Source organism: Hetaerina americana, unplaced genomic scaffold (genome assembly GCF_022747635.1).
Source record: "Hetaerina americana unplaced genomic scaffold, ioHetAmer1.1.p SCAF_10, whole genome shotgun sequence".
In the NCBI taxonomy this organism is placed as follows: Eukaryota; Metazoa; Arthropoda; class Insecta; order Odonata; family Calopterygidae; genus Hetaerina; species Hetaerina americana.
In genome coordinates, this window is record NW_027286070.1 from 72,980,792 (window position 1) to 72,998,926 (window position 18,135).

The following is an 18,135-nucleotide window of genomic DNA, read 5'->3' on the forward strand; positions in this document are numbered from 1 at the left end:
GTCACGGATATGTTAGATGTACTGAAATGGGAGAGTTTGAAAAACAGAAGGAAAAGGAGTAGGTTAGGCGCGATGTATAGAATTGTTAAAAAGGACGAAGCGTGGGAAGATTTATGGCAAGGGATAGAAAAGCCTAACTTTAAGGGAAAAAACGACCATAGCCACAAAATAAAAATAAGGACTCAAAAAACCAATAAGAAAAAATACTCTTTTTTAAATAGAACAATTATTGATTGGAACCAGCTGCCTGGAGGTTTGTTTTGTTTCCATCCAATTTTAGAAGTATTAAGTTGAAATGTAAAGTAACCACTGGGTAATAAACTTAACTGTAGTTTTGAAAATATTGTTTGCATGTGATGTGGACGGCATTTTGTATGTGATGTGGAAGTTTGTTTGTATGTGTTGTGAAAGTGTCATTATGTAAAAATATTTTGTCTCTTATCTGTTTTTATGTGTTCGAATGTAATTTTCGTTGTTAGTAGTTATCCTTGACCTAACCTGACCGTTGCCACCAGGAAATTTGCCTAATTGCAACGTAATTGTGTAAATAAATAAATAAATTTTGACTATTCCATGAACATCCCGCCTGGAAGGTAATAGCTACAAATTCACGTCAATGATTTGACTTTTCAATACGTAATTCACGCAGGTAATATTCAATCAGGATATACTGGAATTGATAAATCATAGTATGAACTCCTCGGCCGTAAAACTAAATTGCCAATCTGCACAATTTGCTGATGCAGCGGGAATCTAAACGGATGGATTACACATTCCAATCCATTACGCCAATTCGTTTCCATGGCAACGAAAAAGGCGCACCCGTTGGCACATAGGGATCGACAGCGATCCTTCGATCAGAGATTCAGACCTCTTCAGCGTTACAAAAGCTCCCAAAACGTTGGTCCTCTCTGACAAACTAGCCACCTTCCGAAGCACCTAGTTCTCCCCGCCATCGATGTTAATGGTGTCGTCAGGCGTGGCGCGTAAACGCCATTCAGCATTTCCTGTCCGATCTCATAATGAGAACGAAATGAGAGAGAGAGAGAGATTATTTCTCCCTCCAGATCCCACCGCGAGAACATGCAATTAGTTCCTTTTCACCTCGGGAATCTACGTGTTATGACCGTGATGCTTATAACTCACTCAGCTGTGACCTTCCAAGCTGATTCCGTTCCCAAAGCCAACTGTAGGATTAAGAACATCCGGAGATGGGATTTAAAAAGTGGGTCAGGTCCCTTCGTCCAATCAAAGAAAAATGCAACCCTCTCATAAATCTACTTCACAGCAGTTACGATCCTTCGGACCAATCCTTCGACTTCTTTTGCACACGAATTAAGCGCTAATAAAGGGGTTGGGTATTGTGGGATAGGAGCTCCCCCCCCCCCCCCCCTCAAAGGCTTCCATGGCATGGAATGGCTCAAACGCAAGTCCATCGTTAGTATTGTCTGGTCCGCAATGTGTTGCAAACACGTCTGATGAGTCCGTCATGTCAACACGCCATGGGATATTGGCAGAAGAGGAATATTCTCGTTATTGACATGGTATCACAGCAGAAATCAGGTGTTTTAGGCCACTCTGTAACTCGTATCTAGACGTCCAATACCTCCGGAGCATCGTGCTTTGAAAGCATTGACACAGCGGATCTAACACACACGATTCACAATGATTGGCATAATAATCTATGACTATCAGCAATAAAATCAAATTAAATTTTACGATAGCAATAAATAGAATGTTACCACAAGTAATGTGAGGTCAGTACAAGATTTCAAGGCACGTTCATGTTAGGTGTCCAATTTACTTTGCCAACAAGTTTTGGACTTTCTCCAATATGTTCTTTGAGAAATAAATTTTACATTTACATGAATTATAACACACTTAGGGTAAAACAGCGGAGGCTCTTAGTTTCAAGAGTATTTGCTCTGTTTTTTAAATTATAAATATCATAAAATAACAGGATTTCACTTAACGAATGGGAGGATACAATATATGAGCCCATAGTCCCTTCCACCTATGTCCATCCAGTCGACTTCATTTCCTCTATTAGAGGCGAGGTGATTTACTTGTTTAGTACCTTGAACTTTGTATTGGAAACCTAAATAGAATACGGGCAAAATAATATAATTCGAATACGATGAGACAATAAGGGGGTTTAATATTTTTTAATACTTTTCAAAAGCGAATTAAAATCACACAAAGCATGAAATTACCAATAGAACACAAGTAGGTCAACCTCACTGGTGGAAGTGAAAATTTCAGGTGGGCTAGAGGCAATTCCTGGCACTGCTACTGGCCGTGACCCTTTCTACTGGGCGGTCATCTCTTCCTTACTAAACCTGTATCTCATTCATTCGCTCGCCAACCTGATTCCATCTCCTTTTTTATGTGTAACTGTGCTTTCGCACCCATAAAATAAATTACGTCACTCGATACTCGATTACCGTAGGCGTTCAGGGTTGATATGCCACAATCCGATGCGGTTTCATTGACTTTTCCTCGTCGTGATGTCGTCAAGATCGCCCATGGACTATCAAGAGGCAAACGCACTGAACCGTTGCCTTGGAAACGACACCGTCCAGCATCATTACCAATGCATCATTTTGTATTTTCTTCGACTATTGACGGGGCACTTAAAATGGTAAAATAATATTATATAAATCTTCACCAAAAATTATGACTTTTTGCATACTGACCTTGTTGCTAGGGTTCTCAGGCGCGAGCATAGACAATGTATCGAAACGCTTCGGTCGTTGTGGACAGCGAATGGATTGTTGACGAGTCCGGCCAAATACTACACTCGACCGGATGTGATTGGAAAAACGGGGCAGGTAGGTATTCATTTTCCTTTAGTTATTTAGTTCCGCGTACTGATTTGCATACATTTACAATAATTGCTGCAAGGTTCGCTAACGAGGGACTTCCGGAGTCCTTTATTCCGCAAGTAAACCATAAACTCACCTTATAGAAGGATGTCCTTAACTCCCTTTGAGTTATACCCCACATCTTATACTGATTGATTACCTAACGGTTCACAGTTGCATGAGTCCCGGACACTAAATCCCCACTCTGTATAAAACAAACAACGATTTATTCATTTATGTATTTAAATCAATCCGAAAACAGTACTTAGACCTAGTACATCGGACTGATTGACAACAATAAAACAGTAGGCAAATACAAACACCAAATCCGCAAGTGGGAAAAAAACTGACCAAGGTGGGAATCGAACCCGCGATCTCTGGGTTAGCAGGCGATTACGTTACCGCACCCTCACCGGTGCAAGGGCCGCGCTACGGATTAATAGACTATAAAATTAATACAATTCAATTCAATTCAAAAAGTTGTTTATTTATCCAGGTTGTTGTACATAACATTTATAAGCAACAAATAACAGGTAACAATGGATAACAGTAAATAGTAAATAACATTGTACAACAAACAAGGAAGCCCTGTTTTAGGCTGTGCGCCTCTTCAGGGTCTAAAAGCTGTTTTATAATGTCTTTTGTTCAACTATTGCATGTATCTTTTCGCGGGGTAGCATTGGCCTGGCATTTACCCTAGGCGAAGGGGAAACCCGAAAAACCCTTCGCAGGCCGCCATAAAGAAGAGAAAATTAATACAGGTATCCTGTTTATTTATACATAACGTACACACACAACAGATTCCATTCCCAAAGAGTGTAAGTGACTAATCCTTATGAAGGGAGCGGTTGTGAGGACTTCAATTCGTGTACGCGATAGATAACGAATACTTAAACACCATTCTTCAACTTTCGCGTTACGAAACAAAAAACAATGCTATTTAAGTCGCTAACACGAATCATTGTCTCATATAAAATGACTCCTTTACTCCATTTTTTATAGAAACGTTAAAAAGACATTGATGGACAGAAACTTAAAGCACTTGGTGTATTTCAATTCGCGAAAGTTAAAAAAGAGAAAAAATTGAATCGTGCCAGAATTGCTCATCACGAAAGGCAAATGCCTTAAAATGACGTCGGCTGTGACTTAAGACTTATTTCTAAGATTGATGATTCACTGACGATCGAAACAGTCCCGATTTATTTCATTTAATTAAAATCATATGAGTAGGAAATCACGACTGAAAATGTAAGTAAACAACAAGTATTGCAATGTAATTCCGATGTTTTTCAACTTGGGAATTTACTGGTGGTCGATGCCTGAGAAGGGATGCAAGTATGTTTCTCGGACCTACAGTCCTTGGTATGGGATATCAAGCGGGTTCCTGCAGAAAAAATCTCTCAAACCATGCCAACCTAATCCAAGAAGACAAGTTTTAGAGATGTAAATATAGGAGTACATGGATCTATCAGTTACTTGCATTAAAGCATTTCGAGTAAACGTTCGAAGATGCACACGAAGGAGCACAATATGAGGGTCGCGGTAGTCCAGGGGTAGAGCGTTGGACTACTAACCGCAGGGTCCGGGTTCCCGGATATGCCTCTCTGGGCACCTGCAGGTCCGCTCTAGCGGGTAACAGATCTTCCTGGGAAACCATAACCGGCACAGGGAAAGGAAATTTTTCTCTCCTTGCCCCGACTTCTGTGTGAATATCGCACACCGTATATGGTACTTTACTGGGGGGAACTCCACCATAACCTACCAAACCGACCTTCTTCGGGTTGATTGCTGTGTTAATTTGTTATGAATGTAAATGTCAAAAAGTGCTGTTTTCGGATGAATGCTATATAATTAAAATAAATATTTATTTACATTTTTTATCGCTTCGACTGTAACAAATTTATATATCATTCATGTTAGTATGACATTGTAGAATAAGCGGCTCTGTTTTGATTCGCTAAGGTATAGAATATCCAGAGAAAAGGGCATCTTAAGTATAGCTAGTCAAACGTCTTGCATAATCTGAAGTAAAAAATATATATTTTGAATTGGCTGGACCGAATTTCAGTCACAGCCCCTTCATTAAAGTTGTCCACCGCATGGCATCGAATCTGCATAAAATTAAAATAAAACCGTCTCCGGTCTTCGAGACATGCTGGTTTTTTATACTCTCGTACACATGCATGATGTTCAACGACCTTGAACTTTAAAATGTATTGGCTTTTTTACAATCTTTTGAATGTAGACTCATTGAGGTTATTCGCACCTTTAAGTTTCAAAACCATTCGCCTTTAGCCTCTTTAGGTAGATAATGGCGTTCGAACACGCTTTTATCAAGTTGCGTTTTGTCTTAAATCGATGAAGTTGAGCTTTTGATATTGAAAGCAAGCATAAAAATCGCAAAAGGTTTATAAATTGCTGCGGGTGAAAGAACACTCATGGCTCCTTCGGCATGCAGTTAATAAATCATAGGACTTTTAATGGCATTTGGCAAAATTAACGCCCTAATCTAGATTACAAACAGAGAATTATTCAGGCAGAAAATGACGAGTGAAAGTAGGGCACGTCCAAAACCTGACCGCTACTTCTTGTCCCTTTCCAGTGCCAAGGCAATTTCTTTTCTACCTGAAGTTCAGATATAATTCTTTCCAATGATTTTCTTCTCGTCGAGGTCCTCAGAAAACCACGCGAGGTTCTCATTCCTGCCTCATTCACTTCCCTCATTCACTTCAATCCTCAGCGAGTGTCATTATTGGCTCACTATCGGTCTTCTGCTGCATTTCCACGCATTTTATTGGCACTTCCTTATTCCGTTTTAATTCCATCAATCAATTCCCCTACACTATGATGTAACTCGTTCATCGGCTCTCGCCCAGGGAAGAATAAATTTCCCCGACTTCTCATCCGTGACTGGAAGAAAATAAACTGGCTAGTGAAAAAAAAGGTCAAAGTTACGGTGTCCGTACTGAGTTAAGGACAAGTACGCGGGTGGGTTCCCCTTCCTCACCTTCCCCTATCGCTATAAACATGGCGCTGAAACGCTCCCATACGCCTTCTAATTGCGTACTTTACGTACTCACTCAAAATACGCGTACTTTTAATGCTTGTAATTCTACAATACTCTTACGATTTTTCCCACGACCCATTTTCTCATTCCACTTGTACTCGCAAAATATGGCAACGAGAATGCTGGACTTACTGAACCTCCCACACATTTTTTCCTCCTAGGGTAGCCCACACATCGACGGGTAGAAGCCAGGGGAAAGGTAATCCTTTAAGCATCTACTCCTCAGCGGATATGCGGATGCAAAGGCATCTGACCCCAGTAGAGCAAACATTGAGTGATGGTGTCAATTATTTAAACACTATTTAAAAAGTCAACGGGAAATCACCTAAATTATTTATTCTACGAGTTTATCATAGACTCAATCAGGAAAATGAGTCCTGGCCACTACGGAAATAGCCCAACAGGATCCAGGTGTCATGCCCGGCAGCGGAATAAAAAACAAAAGTTCGTCATCACACGAAATCCTTGCAAAGCCGAATCGACAGTAGCAGCGAGAAAAAACTAACGGAAACCAGTTAGTTACCACAAGGATTGGAATGCTGGGGCGATGTATATCATTACCATCATCATTAGTATTTCAATCCTAAGATTGGTTTACTGCAGCCCTCCATTCAATATCGATTCACTCGCCCTCTGGTGCGCAGTTTCTCTGCTTTATGCCCTTCTAAATTTATGCTATGTACTTGTTTGTCTCTTGGTCCTTCTACTGGCGGGACCTTCCCTTCAATTGTCTCTTCTATTTTCTTTCCAACCAATGCATTGTGCCTCAAGGTGTGTCCAATCCATTGAGGCCTTCTTTGCCATAGAGCTCTCCATGCTGTATTTTCCTCTTCTACATATTTCGTCGTTCCTCACTTGGCCTGTCCATTTAATCTTCGGCGTTCTCCTCCTGCACCAAGTTTCAAAGGCTTCTATTATTCTTCGCTGGTTCACTTTTCCAATGTTCCACATCTATGATCCGCCGAGCTCCATCGGAGTGCTTGGACGAATTCCTTCCTTGTTTGCAACCTCAGGTTCTTTGAATATACGTAGCAGTAGTCTCTTCATCATGAACGCCTTCTCAGCGTGCGCTATCTTTCGCTTAGTGTCGGTCGACCTTCTTCTATTCCAAGTTATACTTCTGCACATACATATAAGGGATTTCGCATGCCCTATTTTCAGCGTTCTTATTTTGATATTAGGATGATGTTGAGGACATAGAAATTATAAAATGCAAAGCGGGAATAGGAGAAATACAGATAAGTTAGAATTGTGTGAGGTAAGATGGCATATAGCTTTATGGATAATTATACTGTAAAATTGTATGGAGAGGAAGAGAGCCAGCAAGGTAAAGCAGTACTGCTTTTTTAAAAAAAAGGAAAAAAACTAGAAAAACTTGAGAGATGGTGAGTGAGAGTATTTTCTCAATTGAGGGAAAAGTTTAAACAACGACCTTAGCCATTTTTTAGGTCGATACGCCAACAAGCAAGAATGTGACGGAAGAAATAGACAGTGCACATGAATGATAAAATAGAGGAAATTATTGCGGGTGTTTCTGGAAGGAAGTATTTAATGGTGAAAATTGATTGAAACATGAATTACGGCTGTGGGTGAAAGGAGTAATTGGTAAACCGACAATGGTATGAACAAGGAATGGCCACGGGGAGCAAACAATAGAGTTCGGCAGGAGATTTGGTTTAATCATTACGAAAATTTAGTTTAAACAATACAAGTTTAACCGTCCTCTCAGTTATAATCGACGGTGCAATTATGGTTTTTTCTATCGCCTCCCTGTGAGTAACCTCAAATAGTAGCGGCTCTCACCGCAAATCACTTTTGCTTTACCTGAGTCCACCACGAGGCCTGGTTCAGACCACATGTGCTCTGAGGTGGAGGAAAGCTTCTACTTTCCAAATTCATTTCAACTATCTTACTGAACCTAAAGGCAATCACAAGTACTTGGTTCAACTTAATGGCAGGCTCTTTGATGGCATGGAGAAGAGCATGAATACATTTTTCTTGCAAGTGACTGGCTGATGGTACAGAAGAGTTTTTGGAGTGAACTGTATTTCCACAGGTCTAGGCACACAGTAGTGGTACAACAACAACAGCAGTAGATACGCATGCGTGGAAAATGTCCGGAGATTCAGAGAAGCATCAATTACATTATAAGTACTACGGTTAGGCACGGATTTAGAGACAGCGTGATTAATGTGCAGTTTATCAGGATCGCATGCGGATTCAGATAAAATTTTTGTACTAATGAAGTGGAACTTCAGATTCAAGAGGACAAGATAGGGAAGAGAGATGAGGAAATGGATTGAGCGAAAAAGGAGGAAGACAGGAGGAAAAATATATGAGTTAGAACAGAGCAACGGGTACAGTAAAAGAGAACAGGGAAAATTAAAAAATGGAATATCAAAAGCCGCAAACAAAACTATGGGAACAGCCAATGCTTCCTAGGGAGCCATGGATTACAGACGAGATGATACGAAAGACTGAGAAAATGTAAAGGAAGAAGATGGATTTGGGTAAAGTACGTGTAAGTGAAAAAGGATAAAATGAAAACATGGTTTATAGAATACATTCAGGACAGATCTATTAGAATAAGACGACATCATATTAGGTCTCTTAGATGAATTAACGTAAACCGAATTAAATTCAAAAGACTGATACGGCGATGCATCAATTACACTACAGAAAATGTTTATTTTTTCCATTCTTCGTTTTCCATTATTCGCATTTCAAAAGGAATATCTTTATTGAATCCTACGGGAATTCTGGTGACCAATCTTACTTTGACACATTTTTAGAGAAGATATCGCGCTTATCCAACATTCTTCAAAAAATTATTTTTGGGTTTAATGCAACGAAATTGTTCTCGTTCAAGAAATATAACGCCTTCCGGAGCTATTTCCTTCAATATTGGAAAATTACGTCCCTACTCTTTGGAAATGTTCTAAGAACCGGTTATGTGACATATTTCCATGCGTCAATCCGACGTCACCTAAAATACTCAATTCTTCCTCATGCGTGTTTCGCATAAGTATACGCGAAGTTGATTATTTAAAGTAGATCAAGCAGAAAGGAAGAAGCACTGTTCGATGCCAAGGGACACCAAACGGTGCTTCGGCACTGACGCGTCTTCTCCCTGTCCTCACCTCTCCCCGTTAGAGGTCACCGGCGGCTGGCCGAAACAACGTTTTCGGAGCTTTCTTAAGTTTTCTTATTAATGGCTAAAGGAATTGACTTCACATTCTCTCACGTCTTCTTTCTACATTGCATGGGTTAAGACATTTACCTATCTTTCATCACTCCTGTCGTTCACCATGGTTGCCTATTAAATTTAATGACTTGTGTGATATCTTTGAATAATCACGTGTTCAATAGGAAAAAAATGCACAAAATAGAAAAATGCGATATGAGGCCGGCATTTAGGAATGAATAAATGAGTAAATATTAGGTATAATACCACTATAAATAATCTATACAGTCTGTTCTTTAAATTCTTAACACTTACGATTTTGGCGTTTGTAGGCATATGATGCATTCGTTGGTAATCAAAATTGGAACAAAAATATAATTTGTAAAAATGTTCACTAGCCATTATTGATATTTTTCTTGTTTATGATATGGTACTGGTATTTTATAAATTCTGTGCCACATATCTAATAAAACATACCAACTTGTATGCCGTGGTATTGAAAATGGTTGGTGATTAATTTTGAGAATGTACTTTCGGTAAATTTGCGTGAAATAGGTTTTTCCATTAGGTCTAGTGAGGGAAATTAAATCAATGCAGTGCAGCAAGAACCCACAAGACAGGTAGGGATTGAGGAATGGGAAAGTCCTCAAGCCTACTTCCTTAGTTCTCTGCTTTTTCTCCGCAGAGAGGTTTGCCTTCGTAAAAAAAATGCTCTTTGGGGTCTTATAAAATAAGTATTTTAAGGTAGTATTTGGGTTAAGGGCTTCGATGTGAATGTGAGAATCTGAAATCGTAATCAAACATTTCTTTAACTTCATGAAGCGGCAAATTTCTCCTCCGTCTATGGATCTTAAGATATCTGCCCCTAATTCCCTTTGGAGAACCTCTCCTCTTTCTTGTCAACCAAGCACAATAATCAGCAGGCAATCAAACTGTTGCCATCGCAATGATAATCTTATTCAAATAGCTAAAATTGAGCAAGAAATTGTAATATATGGTAACAAATAAACATATGGTAATATCACAAAATTAGCTATGAGAATTCCCGAGAGTTATGCCAGTGTTTCTACAGAAATACCCCAGTCCCCATTAACCCTCGTTTTGAATTGGGTCCAGCATGCATGTGGTCTGCCCAATAAATACGCGAACTGGTGCAATCTGGCGGCCATGACGCGGACTATAGCCCTACCGCCCACTGTAGCGGCGCTAGTTGCCTGAGACCCAATGAGCCATCTATGCTTGGCGGATTGTTGAGCTGTGCGCATGGTGCCAGTTATGTTAATTGCCGTCGTCCTTGTTTTTATTGTTTGTCGAAAATGGAAATTGACGAAATTACGGAGAAACGAATCGACTTCAGGTTTTTTGGTGAAGTGCGGAGAAAGTTATCAAGAAATTACTGAAATATTGACAGCTGCTTACGGTGATAATGTTCTGAAGAAAACATCTGTTTTCAAGTGGATTAAGCATTTCAAAGATGGCGGGCAAGACGCCACGGATGATTCAAGGCCGGGACGACCTTCAACCACCTCTGTTGACGACAACATTGATCGTGTGCGCTCCCTCGTCCTAATCGATCGTCGAAAAACTGTCTGAATGATATCTTACGAACTGAATTTAAGAAAATCAACAGTGCACACTATTTTAACCTAACATGATGGATGGTTCCTTCGCCATGACAATGTTCCTACACATTCAGCATTGATTGATCGCCAGTCTCTGGCAAAAAATTAAATCGCCATCTTCGATCATCCCTCTAATTGGCCAGATCTCTCCCCCCCTGCAGCTTTTTACTATTCCCAAAATGTAAAAATGTGATGGCGGGACATCGCTGGGAAGATGTGGACACAATAAAGCAAGAAACGACGAGAAAACTGAAAAGCCTGGCTGCCGAGGACTTCAAAGGGTGCTTTAAAAAACAGTGGAAAAGAAGATGAAATAAGTGCATAGGAACAACGAATGGAGGGCAATTTTAACAGGGGACAGAGTCGATGTGGACTAAATTTTGCAAAATAAAGTTTTAATGGACTCAGTTCGCGTATTTATTCGACAGTACGGTATAATAGTTTCATAATTTTTTAAAGAATATTTTTCCCTTCTCTTTCCTATTCCATATCTGCCCTTATCACTTACCCTTCCTACCAGGTGCTTGCACCCCCTGCCACGCACCTTTTTGTTGAATCGTGGGGTATTTATGTCAATATCACATTTTCCACTTCTACATCAGCTGATTCTGTTGCTAGCTGTCAACATGATGGTCATGTTACCATAAATTATAGGGAAAGTGATAAGTTAGCAAAACGTTTTGAATCATACAACTTTAATTTTCAAAGTTAACTTCAAATGCCAAGGTTTGCGAGCCATCTGCCCAGGTAAACACAAGCATTAAAAAACTCAAAATCCTTGGACCTGAGTTTTATTTATATTTGATATAAAAATCATAGGAAGGTTTTCATTTTCTGAAACAATTGAAGTCAAATGCAAAAAAAATCATGGTAATAACTGACTAAAAGTTTATTGATATATTTGCCATTACCCTAAAAAATAGTTATTCTCAATTCACTGCGACTTTTTCATGTATCAATCCTTAATTTGACAAATTGATCATTGAAAAAAAATGTTTTTTGTTAATGGAAAATTACAGTAAGCATTAACATGTTTCTGAGAGTCCCTTTAAGTATAATATTCAAATATCCAGGTCTAATAATGATTTATAATTTTTTCCTCAAAAGAATAAAAAAACTAATCACCCATTTTTCAGGTTCTTGGCTACAGTATCACCATATTTGTGTTCAGCTTGCAAATTCCAGCGCAGGTTCTATGCGCCCGTTTGAAGCACAGTTTCCTGCGTCTAGTGACTGCGGACACATTCATTTTCCTATCTTTCTGCGGCACTGTAAATGTTTGGCGAGGGGTGTGGAACCTTCTAAACCTTTTCCTGTTACCAGGTGGGTATCTTATTTCTTGCTAAACTCTATTATACTTTAATTTACTCTGAATGTTAGTATTTCATGCAAAAACAGCAGCTGACATATACATTGAATCTTGTTAACATAACTCCTATTTTGAGTGTAGCAACTAAATTTTCAACATGAAATATATGTATATGTAAAACTAGCAACCCCATAAATTAAAAAAAAAGGCTAATACATCCCACTTGAAAACCTTTAGTAAAAGTTACATTTATGAAGATGATACTTTATACAAAGCACAGACAGATATCAAAATTGCTCTTACTCCTAATCAACATTTCTGTGATTTAAACCATAACATACCATGGTTAATTTTCTCGCTCTTGTTTTTAATTTGATACTGCTGCATAAGGCAGCAATATTTTCTAGTGCATGTTGTTTTCTGTTATTGACTGTTCAGGGATCTAATTTACTTGTGATAATAATGTGCTTACAGACATAAATTACTCGATGCTTAAACATCAGATTCTAATATTAAATTGTAGCCAAAGGGGAGGTTTCCATAATATGCAACATTGACCATTTCTCTTGTCATTTCAAAAACTTTAAAAAATGCTTAGTCCATATTAAACTGGTGGTTTTTAATGGATCCAGTGGTCATTAAAATAAAAGAACACAATTTATATTTCCACTGTCATTTTATTTAGGTACAACTTGTTTCAATGTTAAGGCGTCATCATCAGGGAAAAATTAATCAAGTTGCAGTCCATTTATATGCCATTCATGAGGGAACAATTTAATACTGGATTCAGTGGTCTTTAATAGTTTAATTAGTTATTAAAACGCTTTATTTAGTTAAAAAGAATGCTAAAATTCTCTTTAGAGTATAACTTTTGCAGAAATCTAATGTTGCCGACATTGCTATCGAATGTTACTGCACTGAAGTTGAAGAGCAAATTTATGTCCTCTTCACATAAAAAATGATCATTGGATATCAAGTGGCAACTAACTTTTGTAATTTTCCAGATCATTTACCCCATGCAAAAAGGGAATTGTTTAACACTCAAATCCTATTAATATACGTATTGTAGAAAATGTTGCTTTCTTCTCAATGCATATGGAAGGAGCATTGTCTAACTTAAGAGCTTGATTGCATGTGTGCATTCCTCAGATTTACCACTGATGAGCAACTGGCTGACTCATGTGGTGAGCCTGCTGGTGCTGATGCTCCTCCATTGCTCCAACTCTATTTTGGTGCGCGGTGTATGGCTGGATGGTGAGGAAAAGAAGGGGGCATGCGTGGTCTTCCCTGTGCTCTACATTCGCCACTACAGTAAAAAGCAGCACATGGTAATGTCACGTTTTAATTTTAAATATCTTCAATAGTCAATAGTTTTGAAATTGATGATTACAGTAAATATACTATCATTAATTTGGCTAACTATGCAGCCAATATTCAAACAACTATTCATCAGTTTGATTCTAATCTTGATTTTTGCCATCTTTTATCTCAAGGTTCATCATAGGTATACTACTGAGGGGAGCTAACGCATGCGTTACATGAGAAACAGCTTAAATATACGTTATATGTATTTTTAACCTGAGATAAAAAGTTTTGAAAATTATAACTTACTCAATCATAATTACTGTCTCTCCTTCCAGCTTTTTTCTCAATTATACTGAATAATCCAAGTGACTACCTCACAAGAGTATGGTCAACTTTCTTTGAATGCTCTGAAAATCATCAGCATTTCAAAAGAGCTTTGTAATTTCTTGTTTACTATTAATACCACCAATGCAATGCAACAATTTCAGAGTGTAAAAATCATTTGCCTTGACTGGGATTCGAACCCAGTTCCCTCAATATCCGGTCGAGTGCTTTAGCCACTTAAGCTACCGAGGTGTCCTCTTAAACTCTGAAATTTTTAGCTTAAATGGTAGCTTAAGTGGCTAAAGCACTCGACCGGATATTGAGGGATCTGGGTTCGAATCCCAGTCAAGGCGAATGATTTTTACACTCTGAAATTGTTGCATTGAAATGCACATTAGCGGATGACTCCGTTAAAAAGTTACTGTTGCGGCATCTCCCGAAGTTTCTTGGGAACCACCAATGCAATTTTTAGTGCAATGCGTACCCTCAACTACTTTTATTTTGATCAGTCAGAAAAGGTCATAAAATGTCAGTATCACAATTGCAAGGAGGATCATTTGAAGAACAAACAACTTCATGACATAACAAAATAAATTTTTCCTCTTAATTAAAACTACCAAACTGACCAGTATTAGGGTCAATTTCCTTTGGAATCCAACCCGGATGATTCTGTAATGCTCTCTCCAATGATGACTTTGCATTTTAACATGTTTGTAAAATATATTCACGCAGCAAGGGAAGGTTTATGATATTATAGTTCTAACGCTAACATCCATTTTAATGGTCTCATTTCATTTTATCTCAAAAATGGAACATTTTCAGGGAGAGAATCATGGGACGCCCAGTGAGGAAGAAATGCAGACAGTGAAGCAGGGAGATGCAGTCCACCCATTGATGTCAAATCACCACCACAGATCCCAAGACATGAAAACCTCCCACAGGGAAAAGGAAGAGGGGTCTTCGCAAGTCAGGAGAGACAGCCCACACGCTCCACTCACACCAGACGTGACAAGAGAGATAATCATTGCTAGAACCACATAAGTGTTGAGTGAACCTTGCAATTACATCCATCTTGAATATTTGTGTTGTGCACTGAGGACACGTTTTTCACTATCATGAAGACTGTGATGTCACTGACTATCATGGAACCCAGGATTCACTCCTGGATTACGAAGTGATCATCAACTATTTTTCTCCTTCACCCAACTAACACAGCCATCATGAGGAAGTGAATTTCTTCTGAATATCCTCAACACAGTGATTCAAAATTAGCCCTCATTCCATCCAATGTATTATTCCAAAGTGGCAGTCTGAGATGTCTAATTACTCTGCAAAGCATAATATCAAATACTGGTACTCTGCAAAATCATAAATCAGAGCTTCCAGCCACTTTTTATCTACCTCAATTACGAAAAGTTCTTATGTGTCAATGTTTACAAATCAGCAGCATCTGTGAAGATTAGCTGAAGCAAACATTTATTTCAATTCCCATCAACAGCAATGAGAAATGGTTCCAAAAACAATTTAAACGATTATTTTAAGCACTGAGGTACATATCAATGGCCAATGGGGTAATTAAATTAAGGCTGAGTGTTGAAATACAAGAGGACTGATCCTGAATTCACTAATAATGGGAGAAGGGATGATATTTATTATTAAGAGCGCTTTCACACTATTTTTTGAATGATTAGTCAGGGAAAAATGGAAACAAAATGCTAAAAAAAGATGTTCTTATTTTTTTAGGGGAAAGAATATTTTTATGAAGATATTCCTTACGTGGGACCATGAAAACAGTCAAGAATGGAGATTTTTCAAAATGATAGGGGAATTCAAAAACATTTCCATTTTTACTTTCCCTTAAGAGCCCTCAAAGAACATAAAAGAGGTTGATATGAAACATCTATATTCTATATGCATATGTATTGGAGTAGGCACCTCAATACTTCTTCAGAATATTTTACTAAGCCTTTACAGAAATACACTAAAATACTCAAGAAAATATACCTACATAGCACATATTCAAATCTATATAAATTAGTACAATTACAACCGTGAAGATAATCTGAATTATATACCTCTGGAACCTTGAGAATATCAATTTGGTTCAATAGCAAAAGCAAAGGACCCAATATGTATGCAGGTTTTATAAAACATAAGCTTCTAAACGAGAAAATCCTCACTCATACAAGCAGAATGGCAATAAATAAAGACATTCACGTGCCATTAAATAAAACACATTAACTGATAATGAGAAAGCATTCAAGAATAAATAAATGAAACAGCAGTTCCAAGAAACTTAAAAGAGAGAAAATAAAAGTTTTATTTAATTTATTCCTTTTTCATTGACTTTAAACTTATGTAATTAATTTCATTTATTAGAGACCAAGATCAGTGGAAAGCCTTTGTTAGGATTAGGGCATTCGTGTATAGCATAGGTACTTTGAAACCATAATGTATATTTTTCTGAAGCCATTATGGTGCATTTAAGTACTGACTTAGCATAATATCCATAGATTATTTTCCTTTGAAATAAGGAATTGACACGATGGAGTAACAATAGCTATAAAACAATTCCCATGGAATGGTATCAATTAAATCATAGGCTAAGATAGCTGGAAAAGGAGATTGTATGTATGTACATAATGTTGGAAACCAGGACAAAAATGTGTAATAAAAGATGTCACATGACTTTCTGCCTTTGAGATGACCACACGAGCATAGAAGTTATTATTATGGCTCAGCTAGTTTTAATTTCAATTATTTAAGCATAGTACCTTATAAAGTGATTGGCAAATTTGATATTTTTATTCCAAATCACCAATATAAGGAGTCTACCCACTCGACTGTCTGCTGTCTGTTGAAATTAAATTTGAAGGAGTCCATAAAAGATTTTGTTCAAATATTATGACCTCACCTGTTTTTAAAATGGTTTGATTGGTAAAAGTGGTCCTAGAACTAAATTATCCAATAGGGAATTTTACGCTGTGATAAAATTATGCCAGCGTACCGTAACCTAAGTGGACAATTTGTCTGTATGGCATGCTACTTCAAGAAAGAAAGTGAGAGTTGTATTACTTACTCTTCAAACTTTCTCAAATCTCCTGGCCTATATTTCTGAACATATCAAGATTTATACTTTCTTTTATAAGGTCATCACATTTGACACAAGTGCAAAGAACCTGTGGGACCGAGTACACTCTGGATTCTTATTGGGTATCATCCCATCTATGTGACCTTGCAAATTTTTGAAAGTTGTGTATTCAATTGTTGTTATTTGGTTCAGTATTTGTGTTGATATTAAAATTTGTTATGTTTATGCATTATTATTACTGATCTTCCCACTGAATGAGAAAGAAGAAGTATTTTTTTGATCATGCAGGGTGCATTTCAAAAGTAAGGCAATTGAATTTCGCGTGTGGCTCCTGTTGGTCGGAGTGGGATCAAATTACTTAGATTAAATAGGGGGCACAATAAGGTTTGCCGCAAAACCGGTCTCAGTGCTCTCCAAGCTGTGGAAGCGGCAGGAAGTCAGTTATTGTAAACCTCTGAGCGCCGACCGTGTCACGAAAAAAATGGAATCAACGATTGAGCAACGCTGCGCAAAAACTACGTTTTGTGCTAAACTGAAAGCGTCTCTTGAGGAGACTAAAAAATGATTCTTGAGGCTTACGGGGGCTTTGAACTGCCCTATTTACAAGTTTTGAGGTGGTTAAAGGCCTTTAATGAGGACCGGGAAAATTTTCACAACAAACAGCGCCCTGGGTGGCCGTCAGTCAGCAAAAACTACAACAATGTGGCTCGTGTTCGACTATTGTTGGACTCTGACCGTCGATGGACTATCAAGATGGTTTCCAATGAACTGAACTTGTCGCCTACTGTCCTGTTTCGTATTAATACTTGTTAAAAGGGTCATCAGGACGAGAAAACACACCTACGCTACCTGGAAATTCCATCACGAAGATGCACCTTGCAACAATGCGATACGAGCTCGCAAGTTCCTGGCCAAACATCAGGTCAGGTGCCAATGCCGCCATACCCCTCCTGTAGTTCTGACGTCGCCCCGGCAGACTTCTTTTTGTTCCCTCGGATTAAGGTAGCCCTCGGAGAAACTCATTTTTAGAAGCGATCCAATCAGGCGTAACGAACCCCTTGCGAGAGGTACCCAATTACACCTTCCAGGGCATGCATGCACTCACTGGCCATGGCAGAGTGGCTGGGAAAAAATGCGCAGAAGCCAAATGATAGAACTTTGAAGAATTTCAAGTGTTTGTGCAAATTTGCTCAATAAATTACCGTATTTTCTCATCAATAATGTGCACCCAAAACTTTGTAGTTATCATGAATTTGTACCTGGCGCCCATGGCTTCATAGTTACCTTGAACATGTATAAATGAATGCCACGCATCTATATATATATATATATATATATATATATATGGGTCGTGGTTATCCAGGGGGTA

General features: G+C 38.4%; 1 protein-coding gene across 1 annotated transcript in view; it reads left to right on the forward strand.

Moving 5' to 3' along the window:
• Positions 1–16,991, forward strand: part of fusl (transmembrane protein fuseless) — an 81,703-nt gene extending 64,712 nt beyond the window's left edge. The window contains exons 3-5 of the mRNA XM_071598860.1: positions 11,874–12,060; positions 13,196–13,374; positions 14,498–16,991. Of these exons, the coding sequence (XP_071454961.1) occupies positions 11,874–12,060; positions 13,196–13,374; positions 14,498–14,716 (585 nt within the window). The 3' untranslated portion in view covers positions 14,717–16,991. The remainder of the gene's footprint in view (positions 1–11,873; positions 12,061–13,195; positions 13,375–14,497) is intronic.
• Positions 16,992–18,135: the final 1,144 nt, after the last annotated feature.